General features: G+C 41.4%; 1 protein-coding gene across 14 annotated transcripts in view; it reads left to right on the top strand.

Moving 5' to 3' along the window:
* Positions 1-19,386, top strand: part of TBC1D32 (TBC1 domain family member 32) — a 186,229-nt gene that overhangs the window by 58,122 nt on the left and 108,721 nt on the right. For all 14 annotated transcript variants that reach the window (XM_045010109.1, XM_045010113.1, XM_045010116.1 and 11 more), the window contains 3 exons: positions 5,965-6,083; positions 6,948-7,064; positions 7,632-7,720. In XM_045010109.1, coding sequence (XP_044866044.1) covers positions 5,965-6,083; positions 6,948-7,064; positions 7,632-7,720 — 325 coding nt within the window. The remainder of the gene's footprint in view (positions 1-5,964; positions 6,084-6,947; positions 7,065-7,631; positions 7,721-19,386) is intronic.

The following is a 19,386-nucleotide window of genomic DNA, read 5'->3' as shown; positions in this document are numbered from 1 at the left end:
TAAAGTCAATCAATCAGTTTTGAATTGTTTTGCTGCAGTAATGGTCCACATCTTCTTTACAAGCTACTTGACATAGGTGTTCACGCATGATGACATCATATTTCTCCAGGAGTTCTATCAAACTAAGAAAATTACCATTGTGTTTAATGAACAACTTATCTGACTTTGGGTACGTCTACACGACGGGATTATTCCGATTTTACATAAACCAGTTTAGCAAAACAGATTGTATAAAATCGAGTGCGCGCGGCCACACTAAATACATTAAATCGGTGGTGTGCGTCCACGGTCCGAGGCTAGCGTCAATTTCTGGAGTGTTGCACTGTGGGTAGCTATCCCGTAGCTATCCCATAGTTCCCACAGCCTCCCCCGCCCCTTGGAATTTCCGGGTTGAGATCCCAGTGCCTGATGGGGTAAAAATCATTGTCGCGGGTGGTTCTGGGTACAGCCTCACCCCTCCCTCCCTGAAAGCAGCAGACAACCGTTTCGCGCCTTTTTTGCTTGGTGAACTGTGCAGACGCCATAACACAGCAAGCATGGACCCTGCTCAGCTCAATACCGCAATCGTGGATGTTTTAAACACCTCGCGCACTCTCGTGCAGTATATGGTGAACCAGGACCTTCAAACCGAGGCGAGGAGGAGGCGGATACGGCAGCGCGGTGATGACAGTGATGAGGATGTAGACACAGAATTCTCTCAAACCGCGGGCCCCTGCGCTTTGGAGATCCTGATGGTAATGGGGCAGATTCTATCCATTGAACGCCGATTTTGGGCCCGGGAAACAAGCACTGACTGGTGGGACCGCCTTGTGTTGCAGGTGTGGGACGATTCCCAGTGGCTGCGAAACTTTCGCATGCATAAGGGCACTTTCATGGAACTTTGTGACTTGCTTGCCCCTGCCCTGAAACGCCACAATACCAAGATGAGAGCAGCCCTCACAGTAGAGAAGCGAGTGGCGATAGCCCTGTGGAAGCTTGCAACGCCAGACAGCTACCGGTCAGTCGGGAATCAATTTGGAGTTGGAAAACCTACTGTGGGGGCTGCTGTGATGCAAGTAGCTAAAGCAATCACTAAGCTGCTGCTACGAAAGGTTGTGACTCTGGGAAACGTGCAGGCCATAGTGGATGGCTTTGCTGCACTGGGATCCCCTAGCTGTGGGGGGGCGATAGATGGAACCCATATCCCTATCTTGGCACCAGAGCACCAGGGCACCCAGTACGTAAACCGGAAGGGGTACTTTTCAATGGTGCTGCAAGCACCATTGATCACAAGGGACGTTTCACCAACATCCACGTGGGATGGCCAGGGAGGGTTCATGACGCTCACGTCTTCAGAAGCACTACTCTGTTTAAACGGCGGCAGCAAGGGAATTACTTCCCAGACCAGAAATTAACAGTTGGGGATGTTGAAATGCCTGTCGTTATCCTGGGGGACCCAGCCTACCCCTTGATGCCATGGCTCATGAAGCCATACACAGGCAGCCTGGACAGTGGTCAGGATCTGTTCAGTTACAGGCTGAGCAAGTGCAGAATGGTGGTGGAATGTGCATTTGGCCGTTTAAAGGCGCGCTGGCGCACATTACTGACTCGCTCAGACCTCAGCCAAACCAATGTCCCCAATGTTATTGCTGCTTGCTGTATTCTCCGCAATCTCTGTGAGAGTAAGGGTGAGACCTTTATGGCGGGGTGGGAGGCTGAGGCAAATCACCTGGCCGCTGATTACGCGCAGCCAGACACCAGGGAGATTAGAAGAGCACACCTGGAAGAGATGCGCATCAGAGAAGCTTTGAAAACGAGCTTCATCAATGGCCAGGGTACAGTGTGACTGCTGTGTTTGTTGATGAACACCCACCCCCCTTGATTGACTCATTCCCTGTAAGCAACTCCCCCTCCCCCTTCGAGTACAGCTTACTTATGCAAATAAAGGCACTATATTTTAAAAATCATGATTTATTTATTAATTCATTATAAAAAGAGGGAGAGAAGTAAGGGTGTGGTTTGGGAGGAGGATAGGAGGGATGGAGAAGGGCAGTAAAAAAATTTCACAGTAATGACAGCCTTCTGGTTGGGCTGTCCACGGGGGTGGAGTGGGCGGGTGCACGGAGCCTCCCCCCATGCGTTCTTACACATCTGGGTGAGGAGGATGTGGAACATGGTGAGGGTTGAGGGTGGTTATACAGGGGCTGCAGCGGCACTCTGTGATCCTGCTGCCGTTCCTGAAGCTCCACCAGATGCCGGAGCATGTCAGTTTGATCACGCAGCAGCCCCAGAGTTGCATCCCGCCACCGCTGATTTTCCTGCCGGTCTTCCTGCCGCCACCTCTCATCTCGGGTGTCTCTCCTGTCCTCACATTCACTGGCATCTTTCCTGTAATTTGATACCACGTCCTTCCACTCATTCAGATGAGCTCTTTCCTTGCGTGTAACTTCCATAATATCCGAGAACATTTCATCTCGCGTCTTCTTTTTCCTCCGCCTTATCTGGGCTAGCCTTTGGGATGGAGTAGGGAGGCTTGAAAAATTTGCAGCTGCATGAGGGAGAGAAGTATTTAAAAAGATACATTTTACAGAACAATGGTTATACTCTTTCACAGTGAACAGCACTATTCACCTTACATAGCACATGTGATTTCCCTACAAGGTCGCATTTTTCATCTTAATACTGAGTGCCTGCAGCTCTGGGGTTACAGATCTCACAGACACAGGTCCGGGCATCAGAATTCAGCTTGCATGCGGCCATGGTAAGCCACTGTCTTTCGGCTTCTGCAGTGATTTACCCCTCCCCCCAACGCATGGCTAATACCATGCTAGCTCCCTGCTAATCAACACCCTTCCCCCCACCCCCACTGCCTGTCTGGTAGCTTGGGGAAGATCCCCACTGACCAAACACGAAAAAGATCATCGGCATTTCACTCCTCCCCTCCTCCCGCTTGGCTACGTGCAGGAAAGGGTTTTCTTTTAAGGTGCTGCAGTCCACGAACCCAGTAGGAAAATGGCCATCCCCCTTACTTAAATTCCTGATTTTCAACCAGGTTACCCTGAACGATATCACTTTGCTGAGGATAACACAGCGAGATAAAGAACGGATGCTTCTTGAATGCTAGCAATCACCGGGACCATACGCAGCTATACTTTGCCATGCAATGATACCTGATTACTTGCTACATGCATGGCGTGGTAAAGTGTCCTACCATGGTGGACGGAACAAGGCTGCCTTGCCCAGAAACCTTCTGCAAAGGCTTCTGGAGTACCTCCAGGAGCGCTTCATCGAGATGTCCCAGGAGGATTTCCGCTCAATCCCCAGACATGTTAACAAACTTTTCTAATTAACTATACTGTCAGAGAATGCATCCCAAGTCCTCAGGGCAAATCAATCATTAAAAAATGCTTGCTTAAAAAACAATGTTTGATATTTGCAAAGGTACACTCACCAGAGGTCCCTTCCATGGCTTCATTGTCTGGGGTAGTGGGTTGGGAGGGTAATTCCGTCAAGGTGAGAAAAAGCTCCTGGCTGTTGGGGCTCACGGAGTGCTGTGTGCTCTCTGCAAGGTCGTCCTCCTCACCTTCTTCATCGTCATCTTCCCGTCCGCATAATCCTCAGCCATGGCAGAGTTTACAACCCCCACCTCAGAATCCACGGACAGGGGTGGGGTACTTGTGGCACAGCCTCCTAAAATAGCATGCAGCTCAGCGTAGAAGCGGCATGTTTTTGGCCCTGCCCCGGACCTTCCGTTTGCTTCTTTGGTTTTCTGGTAGGCTTGTCTGAGGTCCTTGACTTTCACTCTGCACTGCAGTGAGTCCCTGGTGTGGCCTTTATCCGTCATAGACCTTGCAATTCTTTCAAATACTTTTTCATTTCGCCTTTTTGAACGCAGTTCTGTTAGCACTGAATCCTCTTCCCAGATAGCGATCAGATCCAGTACCTCTCGTGCAGTCCATGCTGGGGCTCTTTTTCGATTCTCAGGAGACTGCATTGTTACCTGTGCAGATGAGCTGTGCGTGGTCACCTGTGCTGATGAGCTCTCCATGCTGGGGAAGCAGGAAATGAATTTCAAAACTTCGCGGGGCTTTTCCTGTTTATCTGGCCAGTGCATCAGAGTTCAGAATGCTGTCCAGAGCGGTCACAGTGGTGCACTGTGGGATACCGCCCGGAGGCCAATACCGTCGATTTGCGGCCACACTAACCCTATTCCGATATGTTAATCCCGATATTAGCGCTACTCCTCTCGTTGGGGAGGAGTACAGAAACCGATTTAAAGAGCCATTAAAATTGATATAAGGGGCCTCTTAGTGTGGACGGGTGTGGCGTTAAATCGGTTTAACGCTCCTAAAACCGGTTTAAACGCGTAGTGTAGACCAGGCCTTTGAGAAGTGTTGCTTCTGTAATTTATTGGAAACATCATACCCTCATTCAAAATTCTGAGATCATTATCGGCAGATTTTAGGATTGCTGGTCATAAAGCAGGATCTGAGGTATTGATTTGTGATGTGCATTTTTTCTCACTTCTGTTTCTGTCATCATGCAAGGCTGATTCTTCTTTATCATTTCATGTAAAACAGATTTTTCTTTATCATCACTCTCCTTTATGCTGCCTGGAAAACTGGACGATTCTCCATCACTTTCCTCACATTTCCATTCCTTCAAGTAAATCTGCTAATTCCTTACTAATAGGACTGCCATCATTTACGCTTCACTTCTCAATTTCTTCTGCACTGGGATGATTGCTACTGCCTAAAGCCCAGTCTATGTCGTTCTATTTCAGATATTTTCCCTATCAGATTTGTCCATTGCTGCAAACTAGATTGAATTGAGCTTTTCACTTCCTATAGTGAGCTCCTGAAGGCTTCTTCAGGGGCATCTTTTATTTTCTATGGGGGGAAAACAGTCAGCATTAGGGAGAGCAAAAGTCTGTGTTCTGCAGACTTAGAAAGTAATCAAACATTACATGGTAAGCATGGCAAAAGAAATAACAGTATTTCTTTTATATCGTTGCATAGATAGGGGGTTTGATAGATATTTCTGGCATCTCATTAGATATGTCCTTTATTAGTCACTACTTACACTCTTCAAGTCTTAAAATACAAGTACACTTTCACAATTACACAATAAAACAAAGTTTGCTATATTGCAATTGGGCTCTCACTTCATTCTTATATCTCATTGACTGATTGGCGATGCCCTGTCCATTAAAAATCCACAAGGACATGGCTAACAACAGTGTAGGAGGGTCAGGGAAAATGTAGTTCTCAGAAAGTCTGGAAGGTTCCATGAGTTTCTACAAAGGTCCAAAACATTCTAAGTGGTTAGTGAAAAATTAATCCTCATGCAGAATACCTGAAACGTTTTACTTCAAACATTCTATTTTCCCTTTTGTTGGTAACAACAAAAACAGTGCCCCTAGCACAGGGCCCCCAAAGCCCAGCACCCCAGGCGGTCGCCTGGATCACCTGTCCCTAAATCTGACCCTGTATATTACAGTAGACTGGCACGGGCAGCTGTGCAAAACCACTCTCTCTCTTTAGGTAAATCTAGTTGACTTTATTATGCAAGTGCAAGTGAGTTGTTTCTAGACAAGTTGTCTTAAATCCTGTGTCTTTAGACTCAATGATATTGTGTAATATATCGTTCCCAAATTGTGGTCTATAAAAGCTAGCTTGTGACAAAATACTGGGTCATCTTTGTTTCCAGCTACTTAATCTCTTAAAAAACAAACACAAATGGAAAAATATATTACCTACGGTAATATTACTTTTCCTTGTAAACAGTTGCTGTAGTTGTCATAATGATGTTATTTGATCATCAGTGGGAAGGACGGTGGTGTACCTACCATATTATGGATAGAAGAGGAGAGTAGTCCCTGAGGCAATCTCTTTTTAAAATTTGGTCCACATTGTATAGAGTTTTGAGTTTTATTTTACTTGTTTTTTAAGCATTTTTGTGACTAAATCAAATATTAATTTTTAGGGTTTATAAAAACACTTATAACTGAATTATGGGCTATTCTGGAGTGTGGAAGAGATGATCTTAGAGTAACTCACCCCAGTTCTACTCCAGTAGATCCTATTGACCGAAGCTGTCAGAAGGTGAGAAATTATCTTATTTTGTGCAATTTATTACTACTGTGTATAAATACACAGGTGGTTTCATTAATATCCTAAATGAGACATTTCATCAGCATTGTTTCTAATTTAGCCACTTAAGGCAGAATTGGTGTAGTACAACAAGCAAAACAATGACTTAATGAAATAGGTTCCTGTGTTTATATGGAGGGTCACAATTGCAAGGGTCATTTAAGTCCATTTAAAACTATATCATAAAAAGAGTGATAAAGAGGATCATCTTGACAAAATGAGGTCTTATAATAGCATAAATTGAGATTTATGAGCAGTGTTGTAGAACAGCATATAAATGTATACCTAAATTGGCTAATGTTTTAGATGGTATATGATTTGATTTTATATTTGATTTTCAGTTAGTTTGATTTTCATGAGGTTACATTCTTTCAAGTGGAAAGCTCTCTTTCTGATAGTGGTTACTTTGTCTTACTTTGTCAAATTTTACGAGCATGGGATGATATAAGTAGTATAGCATTTGAAAATCATTCAACATTTATTGCCATAATTGTACTTCATTCAGACCCATGGAAGAATTCTTAGCTTTCACTGAGCTATTCGTTTCTGCAATGTGACAGCCCATCAGTTCACACAGTTCTCACAAGGTGCATGGGCACTACCCTTAGGCTACCATAAATGTGTCTTTCATTAGGATATGAGTAATGTTCCGCATTTGTTTGGGCAGCTCTGCCTGTTTTAAACTTCACACTGCAGAGCAGGTGAGGCTGAGATCTGGGCCTAACTTCTTTACATTGTTGTAATTAACTGCCAATTACATGCTATCAAATGTCTGGTTATATAAATACAAAAGTTCACAGGAGCAACCTTTTTAAGTCTTTTCTAGCGCTGGTAAATTTGCTATCCTATCCTGCTATTTATGAACTGATAGGTGATCAGGAGATACCAAATAAACCAGAATATTCTCTCCGTGAAGTTCCTACAAATGTTACTGTAAGTAATTTTTTCTTTGATTTTTTTTCAAAATACTACAATATAGTTAGACACTTTGCCTGAGCAAGTATTATGTTAATAATTAAAGACATGCTCTATTTTCTGCTCAATGATAGATTTTAAAGTGTTTTTGCATTTTTTATTATGTGCAGCATGAGGGCAGCATATGCACATAGTATATTGGGTAATATAAAATCTTTACATAATTTGAAGGTCTTACTTTCCTTCCTCACTTGTGTTATAAATCTGTTCCCAGGGATAATAATGATATGTATGAACGTCTCCAATTTAGTGTGTGTGTGTGCGCATGCGCATATGTATGCATATATTTGTATCATAGATTATTGTGTGTGTGTATGTATATATATATCAAAGCCTTGATTCCGCACCATTGACTTTAATGGAAGCAAGAACATTAAGCACGGACACTTTAAAAAAAAAAAAATATATATATATATATTTGTAACGTTTAGAAAAAAAAATGCTGTATTTTTACACATAAATTAACCTTAAGTGTAAGAAATATAAGAAGATGCATAATAATTTTACAATGCCTTATTTTTTCAGGATGTAATTGACAGACTTATAATTTTGAATTCAGACGCTAAAATTCACTCCTTATTCAATTATGAACAATCACACATCTTTGGTCTGAGGTAAGATCCACTCTTCAAAATGAGAATACAGTACGGCAAATTTCTGTTGGTTTCCAATAAACCTATATTATTGCTTCTTATTGTGCATGAAAGTGAAATTCAGTTAGTTAGTTATTTTTTTTAACATGGAAAAGTTGAATGAAAAATGCATTATACAGAATTAGGAAACCAGCAAAGCCAATATTTATTTAATATTCCTGTACCTGATGCAATAAAAGCAGTTGCACAAGGTTATTCAGCATGGATGGTTGAAAAGCAAATGTAGTACATCCATCATGACACGTGAAACAAACTTCTTGCTAAAATACTGAAATAAATTGAGGATTTTACATTACCATGTGCATCTTTATATATTTAATTTATCTACAATGAATGCATTTCAGAAGTTCATTCTGTTTTAATTATATTACCAATTCCAGCAATATTCCCTCTGCTTAAAATGGGAGGTACCACTAGAACCAGTAATATGTCTAGAACTTGAATGAACATTTTAAATGTGGCTACTGACTATGATGCTCATCAATATAGTGTCTGTGTGGTTGCCAAGTATTTAAAAATAGAAATAACAATCTATAGTTTTCTTTCTGCTTTCCTAGCCTGAAGGATAAATAGTTTGCTTAGGATATCTCTACTAAGATGTGATCCATACTGTGAAAAAGTTTGATAATGTCTGATTGGACAAAATAATGGTCTCAATGGTTTATGAAGTCCAAAGTTAGTTTTCTATAGCCTTACTTATACAAAATATCAGAGTAAATTAATCTGTACTGTACATGCAAATAATAGTGAACTATGTACTGTAGATTACATCAAATAATCCAGGTAACATCTTTCATCTGGCAGGACAGGTATGAGATGTACAGTGGCAAAGTTTTGTGATATGATAAGTACAGTTTGTACCATGAAACTGGGAGTCAGAGATTGTTTCATAAAATAATATAGGACTATAGGAGTCTTAAATTAGGTAGAAGTGATGAGTCTGCAGATAGCATTTGAAAAACTAGTAGTTACTTAGGCACAACTGTGAAATCCTAGCACCATTGAAGTCAATGGCAAAACTCCCTTTGATTTCAGTAGAGCCAGGATTTCACTCCCAGTTGGTCAGGCTGTTCTAAAAAGGAACTATGAGTTTTGTCTGTGTTTATACTGAGGTTTTCATTAAGGCCTGTCTACACTGCAAACATAAATAAATGGGGTGTTCATTGAACCATAAAATCATGAACTCCAATGTATGTTTTATACACAGAGATAAAACTTTCAGCTAATCTCTTTGAATGGGTTCAGAGCTGACTCCCTGATTCCTTTTAGATTGACAAAATTAAACAAGTACACATATTCCAACCTGATTGTGAATGCTTTAAAAAAGTGTGTTTAACAAGCTTGTACCCGGTGTACGTGGGTACCACAACCATGACACTTGAAACCATTTTAAAAACACCTATTTAAGTAGATCAGAGGGGTCTTAACATTTAATGAAGAACTTGAAGCATAGAAGGAAATTTTGCACTGGATTATGAAAAGGACAGAAAGTAAGTGAAAGCTTCTGAGGATAAGGAAGTTGTTCTGTTTCTCAGTTCATGTAAAGAGACAAACTGCCTCATTTTTAGGCTTGGTAGAACACTTTTATTTTTTTATAATTTTGACAGATATCAATATTTAATTTTAATCATTTTTTCTATATTTATTTATTTTAAATTTTCATAGTTGTGAAAAATGATGGGTGTTAAGCATTTTTTTTTTGTTAATTGGATTTTTCTCAGTTCCTGGAAATTATGGGTGGTCAGACAATGGGAGAGGGGGCCAGACACTAATTATTTAATGACCGTAGACACTGATATTCAAAAAGTTATTTTTAGAACTATTAAACCAAAAAATTGTCAACATCACATGTCAAAATGTACAAAGTAAATAGCCTTAAATCAAATTTTAATTCTCAAGCAGCAATTTTTCTTGCTTTGTCTATCTGTAAATTTCAGTTATTACTGATGGAAATATTTTTTCGTTGGTCTATGTGTTGTGATAGACCCAGGCTAGTTGGGAACAGCAGAGTAATCCTGTTGGTTTCCAGGGAGCGGATAAAGGACCTCCCTCCAGCCTAAGGGGAGGATCCACAGGTAGCAGCAGAATAGTAGAAGGCAGATATACTGGCCACTGGATAAGCAGTTTTCTGTTCTCTGACTGACTAGAGCAGTGGCTGCTCCAGGCTAATGAGAACACCTGACTCCAGTTAACCTTCTAAGAGTCAAGTGAGGCTGTTAAGCACCTGACTCTAATTAAGGCCCCTCTGATGCTATAAAAGGGCTCACTCCAGTCAGGCCAAAGAGAGCCAGGGAGCAGAGGAGAGGAAGTGTGGCTGAAGGGCTGGGTAATGAAGACACCCTGAAACCACTGGAAAGGGAGCCCTAAGGTAAGGGTGAAGAAGGCATTGAGAGAGAGAAGCGGGGGAGCTATGGGGAAGTGGCCCAGGGAAATGTAGCAATTCTGAGAGTGAAAGGTCGGCTGCCAACAGCTGCTGCGATTAGGATCCCTGGGCCGGAACCCGGAGTAGAGGGTGGGCCCGGGTTCCCCCCAATGCACCACTACAGAAATACCTCCTGGGAAGGGAAGAGGTCCCTGTCAGGACAGGAAACTCAACTGTTCTTGAATAAGCCTGTAGGGACAACAGAGACTGGGAATTCTCTCATCAACCTTCTTGCTGGCTTATGATGAAAAGGGCTCAGTAGACTGTAACCCTGGCCCTAGAGAGAAAAGGGCTATTTGGAGGGTCACAGTGAGCCTCTGAGGTTAGCATAAACCGCCTGGAAGCACGGGACTCATGGGGACAAGGTCGGAACTCTGCCACAGTGTATATAGTGAAATCAACATTTATCAGCATTTACTGATAAACATTTAATTCTTCCAAGCCTATGCATGTTTATTTCCCCACCAGCAATGATGCTGAACTCCTTTGTAAAGTTCTTTGAGATCTACTGATGAAAAACTCTATATAAACCAGATAGTATTATTATTATTGTTGTTGCTACTATTATTTTAGGGAAAAAATAAGTAATGTGCTATTCACAATATGAAAAATGTCCTGCATATCAAAGTAGGTAATGTTTTAACATAATATTAAATGGCTGCTACATTAGGAAATCTAAGGAAAGATTCTTTAACTACTGAACCATAATTTTCGGTGGGGCCGCCTAAGCTCCTTTTATAACCTCAGTGATGCCTTGGATCTACATTTCCCACAAACGTCCCCCCTTCTCCTGTCTTCCCTCAAAGGCCCTGTTTATTGCCAACTTTCCTCCCGTTAGAAGAAGGGAAGATGCAACTCACTCTAGAGCCTTTCAACACTGCTCATTACATTTATTAGAATGACAAAGTGAGTCACTAAGTCCTCTGATCTCTAACAAACTCTGAGCCCCGTATAAGGGTATACAATATCAGAGGTGGGAGTACAAGCCATGATCTCTATATTAAATGACTTGTCACCTTCTTTTCAAATATTTTTAGCCATAGTAGTAAGCTTGGCATTTAGTTTCCATTAAATAGGTATCCAAGAAAAATTAGCAAAGTCTATGATATCTATCTTCTTTGTGATATCTCAGGTGGCTTAAATATGCTTTCTTAAGCTGTCAGTTTGATTAAAGAGAAAACTGTATATATTATTGTCAAACAATATCTACAGTATTTATGAAAAGAATAATTTGAAGGGTGTTTTGACAAGTGTTTGACCACAAGAAAACACTTCATAACAAATATCGTTATGATTTATTACATAGCTTTCTTCTGTATTTATGGTCTTAAGTGAATGGCTTAGGTGAGACCAAAAGCACCACAAATCAGAGACAGTCTGCTATTTCTTACCCAAATATATTTTAAAGCAATATATTAATATTTTGGAAACTATATTTTCAAAACTGTTTAAACTTGTCCCTTTACTGTACTGATGGTCACTGATGTTTTAATACTTTTAAAAATCAGACCACAAAATGCATTCCTCATAAAGTGTACAGGATAGTGGGTTAAAGCTGAGAAAAAATGAAAATATTCTTAGTATCCTCTAGTTTTATGTTGCACATTTATAACATCAGTAACTCATTTCAGCTGAATACTGTCTATTCTTGAGTGTGTTTGAAGCATCCAGCTTCATGTTACATTTCCCTTTTGTACCTTAAGTTTGAAAATTGTTAGTAAATAGCCTGAATGTTTCCTTATTGTTTTAATGTTTTTTCATGAGTTTTGGAAGGTGCACACATACTATTTAACTGGTAATAGTATTAGAATTCGTAAATACAACTTTTATTCTGACTAATTCAGTTCCTTATACAAGGATTCTGTACCATTACATACTCATTTCAACTTCCTGCACCTTTCAACTCCATGGAGTCAAACTTCAAAGATATATATTTCACTAGAATCCATTTGAAATTAATTTTGATCTACTTTCCTAAAATTGCTGAGTACAAAGATGTCTGGCTTTTTCAAAAGAAACATTGTCTTGTATAGTCAGCATGCTCCCCTGCCTAATTCGTTCACTGATATCAAATTTGCTAGTATATGAAGCAACTGTAATGTCAAGCACTGAATTGTGGCATCATTGAACAAAGCTGGTAGGAGCAGCAGGTTAGTTATAATGGATAAAGGATCAGTGTAGACACAAATATCTAGTTAAATTGACAAAGAAGAGAAATCAAATATTGTAAAATTCAGTAGCAGCTGAAGATTGAGAACAATCTATCACAGCATGTTTTTGGTGATTTTTTTTTTTAAATCAGTGTAGTAGACTTAACAAACTTATATAAAAAGGCTCTAAAGTCTTTCTCTCTTTCGATATCAAGAGAACAGGACAATATGTGACCAAGAAAATATGCTAAAGTAGCTTTCATAATGCTAAAGTAGCTTTCATAATGTGTTCTGTACTGTGGGTTGTTGGGATGGTCATTTGAAGGCCTGTATGCATCTCACTCTTTGAAAGCAAGGATGGTCAATTTAGTTTTAGCTCATGGTTAATACACAGAATTCTTACAAATCTTCCACCTAGAGCACAGAAATTCTAAATTTGCTTTCTTGCATTTCAAACACAAGTTTTGGGTTAAAAACTCTTGTCTCCCTCAGTCATATGCTGTGCTGGTCTAACTTCAAATTTCATTGTACCTCCTAAACTTAGTCTTAGTTTTTAATATAGTTGTTATAGATCATTTCCCATAATAGTGACCTTTTTCAACTGAAAGATATACAGGTATCTAATTAATCTTTTAAGCTTTTATGTTATATTTTCTGGTGTTACTGTTTTCTTTTGAGTAAGCATGACCATTGTTCCTGAGTTGAGGGTCAGATCTCCTTGTTGGTTGTGATGAAGATAGATTAAAGATGACACTGTGTGGACCCCATTATCAGCTTCCTTTTTTAAGTGTCTATCTGTTCAGCACTATAGAAATCAAGGTAGAGAAAATGCTTGGTAGAAATGCATAGTAGAAGTCACAGTAAAGAAAATAAGACATGCCTTTGAGCTGTCAGTGTCTCAAAATCCATAAAAAGGGGCCCCAATGTAGGTGGCCGACAATTACAGGCCAGTAAGCCTGATATCAGTACTGGGCAAACTGGTTAAAACTATAGTAAAGAAAAGAATTTTCATACACATAGATGAACATGGGGAAGAGTCAACATGGTTTTTGTAAAGGGAAATGATATCTCACCAATCTATTAGTTGAGGGGGTCCTGGAGATTGTTCACAATGGGTATTCCATCCATTTTACCTCCCTTCTCCCTCCACAACACCCTTCCCCATCACTCTTCAGGGACCCTTCTTACAAGAGTTTACTATGACAAGAGATAGATAATCTCCTCCAGTTAGAAGCCTGGAACCAGTACCTCAGCATGTATGAGGCAAAGCTTTTTATTCTAATACCCAACAGGAAGGGAGGTTGGAGACCCATACTAGACATCAGAGCACTCAACAAGTTTGTCAAAGCTCAAAAATTCAAGATGGTCATGCTAAATATGAGTATTCCAGTATTGGAACAGGAAGATGATTTTCAGCCCTCAACCTTCAGGACACCTACTTCCATATCTCAATCCTACCGTCTCACAGATGGTTCCTCAGATTTACCCTGGGACAAGAACATTACCAGTACAAATGACTCCCCTTCGGGCTATCATCTGCTCCGAGAGTATTCTCCAAGGTTCTCTCAGTAATGGCAGTACACTTATGCTCCCAAGGGATCACGATTTACCCCACCTGGATGATTTCCTCCTCAGAGCCTGTGACAAGAGGCTCGCCAAGTCACCAAATCTGCAATGAACTTGTTAATGGAGCTGGGCGTTCAGATCAATGCCCAGAAATCAACCATCTTTCTGGTACAGCGCCTGGTTTTTTTAGGGGTTGACTTCGACTCGGTACAGGCCAGAGCTCTCCTACCTCAACACAGATTCTTCTCCTTGGCCACACTTGTAGAGACCATTCAAAAGAGCCCACAAATATCAGCCAGACACTGCCTTCAACTCTTGGGGCATATGTAGGGCCCTACCAAATTCACAGTCCATTTTGGGCAATATTAGAGTCATAGGATTTTAAAAATCATAAATTTCATTATTTCAGATATTTAAATCTGAATTTTCGTGGTGGTGTAACTGAAGGGGGTTGGGGGGGGGTGTCTCGGTATTGGCACCCTTAAATCTGCACTGCTACTGGCAGCGGCGCTGACTTCAGATTTGGGTGGCCAGAGAGCAGCAGCTGCTGGATGGGACTCCAGCTCTGAAGGCAGTGCAACCGCCAGCAGCAGTGCAGAAGTAATGATGGCATGGTATCGTGTTGCGACCCTTCTGCACTGGTGCCTTCAGAGCTGGGCCCTCGGCCAGCAGCCACCACTCTCCATCCACCCAGCTCTGAAGACAGCACAGAAGGGTTGCAATACCATGACACCCTTACAATAACCTTACAAGCCCCTCACCCTCAACCCCTTTTGGGTCAGGACCCCCTGTTTGAGAAATGCTGGTTTCCCCCGTGAAATCTGTATTAGGGTAAAAGTACAAAAAAGACCAGATTTCATGGGGGAGACCAGATTTCACGGTCCATGACGTTTTAAATTACTGGGAATTTGGTAAGGCCCTAGGCATAAAGCAGTGGGCACAGCATTAATACCACCTGCCAGACGTCACATATGATGCCTCCAGATGTGGTTCAGCTCAGTTTACAGACCAAACAGCGACAGAGTGCAGACTAGACAAATCTGTCACTACCCACAGGATCAAAATCTCCTTTGACTGGTGGAAAGACGCAGGCAATGTTTGCACGGGGATCCCCTTTTCACAACACGTCCCCCTGTCTTTGCTTCTTACCACCAATGCAATGCTCATAGGATGGAGTTGACATCTAAACGACCTCAAAACACAAGGCAGGTGGTCATCTATGGAAATATCCTTTCATATCAGCCTCCTTGAGCTAAGGGTAGTTAGAAATGCCTGTGCTCATTTCCTCTCACTAATCAAGGGATCACATGCGAGAGTCCTTACATACCATATGGCATGTATGTACTACATAGACTGACAAGGGGGAGCCAGGTCACCCTCCCTCTGTGTGGAAGCGATAAGACTATGAAATTGCTGTATCGCCCACAACATCACACTGTCCTCAGCACACCATACTTACTTGCAAAAATGGTCCAGGTTCCAGATTTGGTGAACTTCCCAGAAAATCTTCCTGAAATCCATGGCTCTGCCAAAGATCTTTGACTATATACTGACCCTAATAGGATTGGGACTGTCTCTTAGCTCTCTGAGTTCACAGAGCAGCTATAGTAGCCTTCCCCCAACAAGTAGAGGGATACTCAGTGCTATCACATCTGACCACTAAAAGATTCCTCACAGATAGAGTTAACCTTTCCCCACAACCCCAACTTCCTACCCCCACATGAGACCTAAATCTGGTATTGAAAGTACTAACTAGGTCTCCCTTCAAACCTATGGCATCTGTTCGCTTACACATCTCTCAGTAAAAGCAGCCTTCCTAATAGCAATCACCTCCGCTAGGAGAGTAAGGGAAACAGCAGCTCTAATGGCACAGCCCCCTTACACAGTATTCTTTTGGGACAAGGTTATGTTCAGACCACATCCAAAATTCTTCCCTAAGGTAACCGCCCCATTCCACATGAGCCAATTGATTCATCTTCCGACCTTCTGCCCCAAGCCTCACCAAAAGAATAGGGAGGAATACCTGGATAGGACAAAGGCTTTCAATAAGTCTCCTAAACTTTTCCTCTCTATTGCGGAAAGATCCAAGGGCTCAGCAATATCAGCCCAGAGGCTCTCTAAATGGGTCTCAAACTGAATAAGAGTGACCCCTCCAGATAGGATTCGTGCACACTCCATGAGGTCGATCTCCTCATCCGTTGCTTTCTTCAAGAATGTCCCTATATGAGAAATCTGTAGAGCGGCGACATGGACATCAGTCCATACCTTCACAGAACAATATGCAATCACTAATGATTCCACCTCCAATGCGATTTTTGGCTCCACAGTACTGTAATCTGTAACCAAACTCCAAAGCCCCAGCCATCCAGTAGGGATACTGCTCGGGAGTCACCTACAGGGGAGCACCCATAGGGACACTACTCGGGGAAAAAAAAAGAAGTTACCTTGTGCACTAACAGTGATTCTTCAAGATGTGTGTCCCCCTGGGTGCTTCACAACCCACCCTCCTCCCCTCTACTTCAGAGTTCTTGTCTATGACTCTGTGGTAGACAAGGAGCTGAGGGGGGTTAGCCCACATGCACTGGCTAGCCTCGTAGCAGGGCGCGAGGAAAGGTAGTGCATGTGCTGTCCAAAATTCGTTGATTAGCAGCTCAAGGATGCAAGCACACCTACAGAGGAGCACCCATAGGGACACATATCTTAAAGAACCATCGTTACTGCACAAAGTGAGTAACTTCTTCCCTGTTGCTCTGCACTGAAGCAGATAGTCATTTCAGCTTCTTATCTCTCGGGTATATAAAACACCATGGCAGATGACCTCAGCAGACATTTCCCCCTAAATTATGAATGGGACTCTCAAGTCCTCAACAAAATATTCCTAGCTAGGGGGTTTCCAGAGGTCTACCCTGTCTCACTGCAGCCACCATGAAGTGCAGAAAATTTTGTTCCAAAGGAGGATTCAATCTCTAATCTCTTGTAGATTTTTTTTCTTATTACATGGACAAAGGTGGTATTTTTTGTGTGTGTTTTTTGTTTTGTTTTTTAATGCATATACATCAACGCTGTTGCTTTTAAAGGTTCTCAACAGGACCAAGCAAGGCTATTTTGATTGCACCAGCTTCGCCAAGACAAGTTTGGTTTCCTTACATCAGACTTATTTCTTGCCCTCCATGGTGGTTTCTGATCAGTTCTCAACTGTTGTATCAGAATGTGGGTCCAACACTCAACCCCAATTTGAACGTTCTGCAACTCCAAGCATGGGTCCTCAGTAATTCTTGGGACTTAAGGCATTCTGTTCATCAGGAGTATGTGCTCTTAAATAACAGGAAGGAATTGACAAAACTCACTTTCCTCCAGAAATGAAGAAGATATCATCTTTAGTGTAACTGTTGTCATATGTCACCTGTCCAGTTGTCTCTTTTTACACTCTTGGATTATCTGTTGGAATTGAAAACATCATGTGTCTCGAATCAAGGTTCAGTCAAGATTCACTTAGTGTCAATAACAAGTTACTGCTTGCCAGTAGAAGGTTTCTCAGTTTTCACACATCTGATCAAAACAAGGTTCCTTAAAGGTCTTATGATCCTTTTTCTGCAAGTTAGAGATCCTGCTCCACTTTGGGATATAAATCTTGTTCTTAATTGTCTAATGAAACAGCCTTTTGAGCCACTAGCTACATGGTCTGTTACATTTGTCTATGAAAACAGCCTTTTTGGTGCCCATCACTTCTGTTTTGAAGGGTTGGAGAGATTGGGGCTCTACTGGTGGGCCCTACATTTACTATGTTCTGCAAGAAGAAGGTATCATTATGACCCCATCCAAAATTTTTACCTAAAGTTTCTTCTGAGTTTCATATTAACTGGACTATTCACCTTCCAGTTTTCTTTCCTAAGCTGCATCAGTCTACACAGGAAGCTATCTTCCATACACTAGATGTTTAGAGGGCATTGGCCTTTTACTTGTGCAGAACCAGACCATTCAGGAAGTCCCTAGACTTTTTGTTTCTATTGTGGTTAGGTCTAGGGGATCCATTATCTCCACACAGAGACTCTCTAAAAGGATCTTTGGATGTATTATGACTTGTAATGATTTGGCTGATGCTCAATTTCCCCTATGAGTGATTGCACATTCTACTAGATCACAGTCTACCTCTGTAGCCCTATTCAAGGACATTCCAGTTGCTGAGATTTGCAAACTTGCAATGTGGACTTTGGTGCATACTTTTCCCAGCCATTACACTTTGGTTCATGCTGCTAGATTGCATGCTGCAGTAGGCAACACAGTTATCTTCAGTGCTGGACTCTTTTCCGAATCTCCCACCTCCTTAAGGGGGTTAGTACTTAGGGAGTCACCTGAAGTGGAGTACCCATCGGGGCACTAATAAAAGAAGATGGAGCTGTCACTCACCTTGTGCAGTAACTGGATTTCTTTCAGATCTCTGTCCTTGTGAGTGTTCCACTGCCTGCCCTCCTTCCCCTCTGCTTCAGTTTCCTCTGTAGGACTTTGTGGTAGAGAAAGAAAAGAGGGCAGTTTACGTGCTCTATCCTATATAGCCTCAGTATGGGGCACAAGGATGTGCTGAATGGGCACTGCTACCAAATTTCCAGTCAAAGATGCCGGGCACATGCGCACCTGAAATGAAGCACCACAGTGACATGCATCTTGAAGAACTCCAGTTGTTGCACAAAGTGAGTTAGCTCTCCTTACAGTTACAGTGTCCTATATGCATTTTTCCCCTTTAGGCACAGTTATGCTTATATGGAATTCTAGAAAACTGTTAAGGTTTGTTTCAAAAGTCGCATGTTTAGGAATATATTTCCCAAGAGTAACAGAGTCCTGTGGCACCTTATATACTAACAGACGTATTGGAGCAGAGTGTCTGACGAAGTGGGTATTTACCCACGAAAGCTTATGCTCCAACATGTCTGTTAGTTTATAAGGTGCCACAGGACTCTGTCACTTTTTACAGATGCAGACTAACATGGCTACCCCTCCGATACTTTTTCCCAAGAGTATGGCTCTACAATGAAAAGAGGAATTAGATAATTATTTCCAAGTTTGTACAGTAAATATTTTGCAATGTTACAGTATATTAGGTTGTCATACGATACACCATGGTTAATGTGCTTTTTCCTTTTCATTAATTTCCATTTTAGTGGCAAAAATGCAGAATAATACAGAAATGTATCTCATATATATATATTTCCAATGATTTACAGAACAAGTCAGGAAACAGATTTAGGAATGGGAGCTTTAACGGCTTACAGTGTATGTCTATCTGAAAATCAAGCAGCCTGTTGAAATATGCCTCAGAGCAGTATGTGTTAGTCAATATTTCATCTAGTTCACTCTATTCAAATTCAAATGAATGCATTAAATTCCATAGAAGCTATGAGATGTGCAGACATACATTTGTTAGACAAATGTTATGAATTTGACATAGCTTCGAGGGTTTAGGAGATCCAAATACTAAACACTGTAACATACTT

Source organism: Mauremys mutica, chromosome 3 (assembly GCF_020497125.1).
Source record: "Mauremys mutica isolate MM-2020 ecotype Southern chromosome 3, ASM2049712v1, whole genome shotgun sequence".
Lineage (NCBI taxonomy): Eukaryota > Metazoa > Chordata > Testudines > Geoemydidae > Mauremys > Mauremys mutica.
Note: the sequence above shows the minus strand (reverse complement) of the source record. Positions and strands in the feature narration are given on the sequence as shown.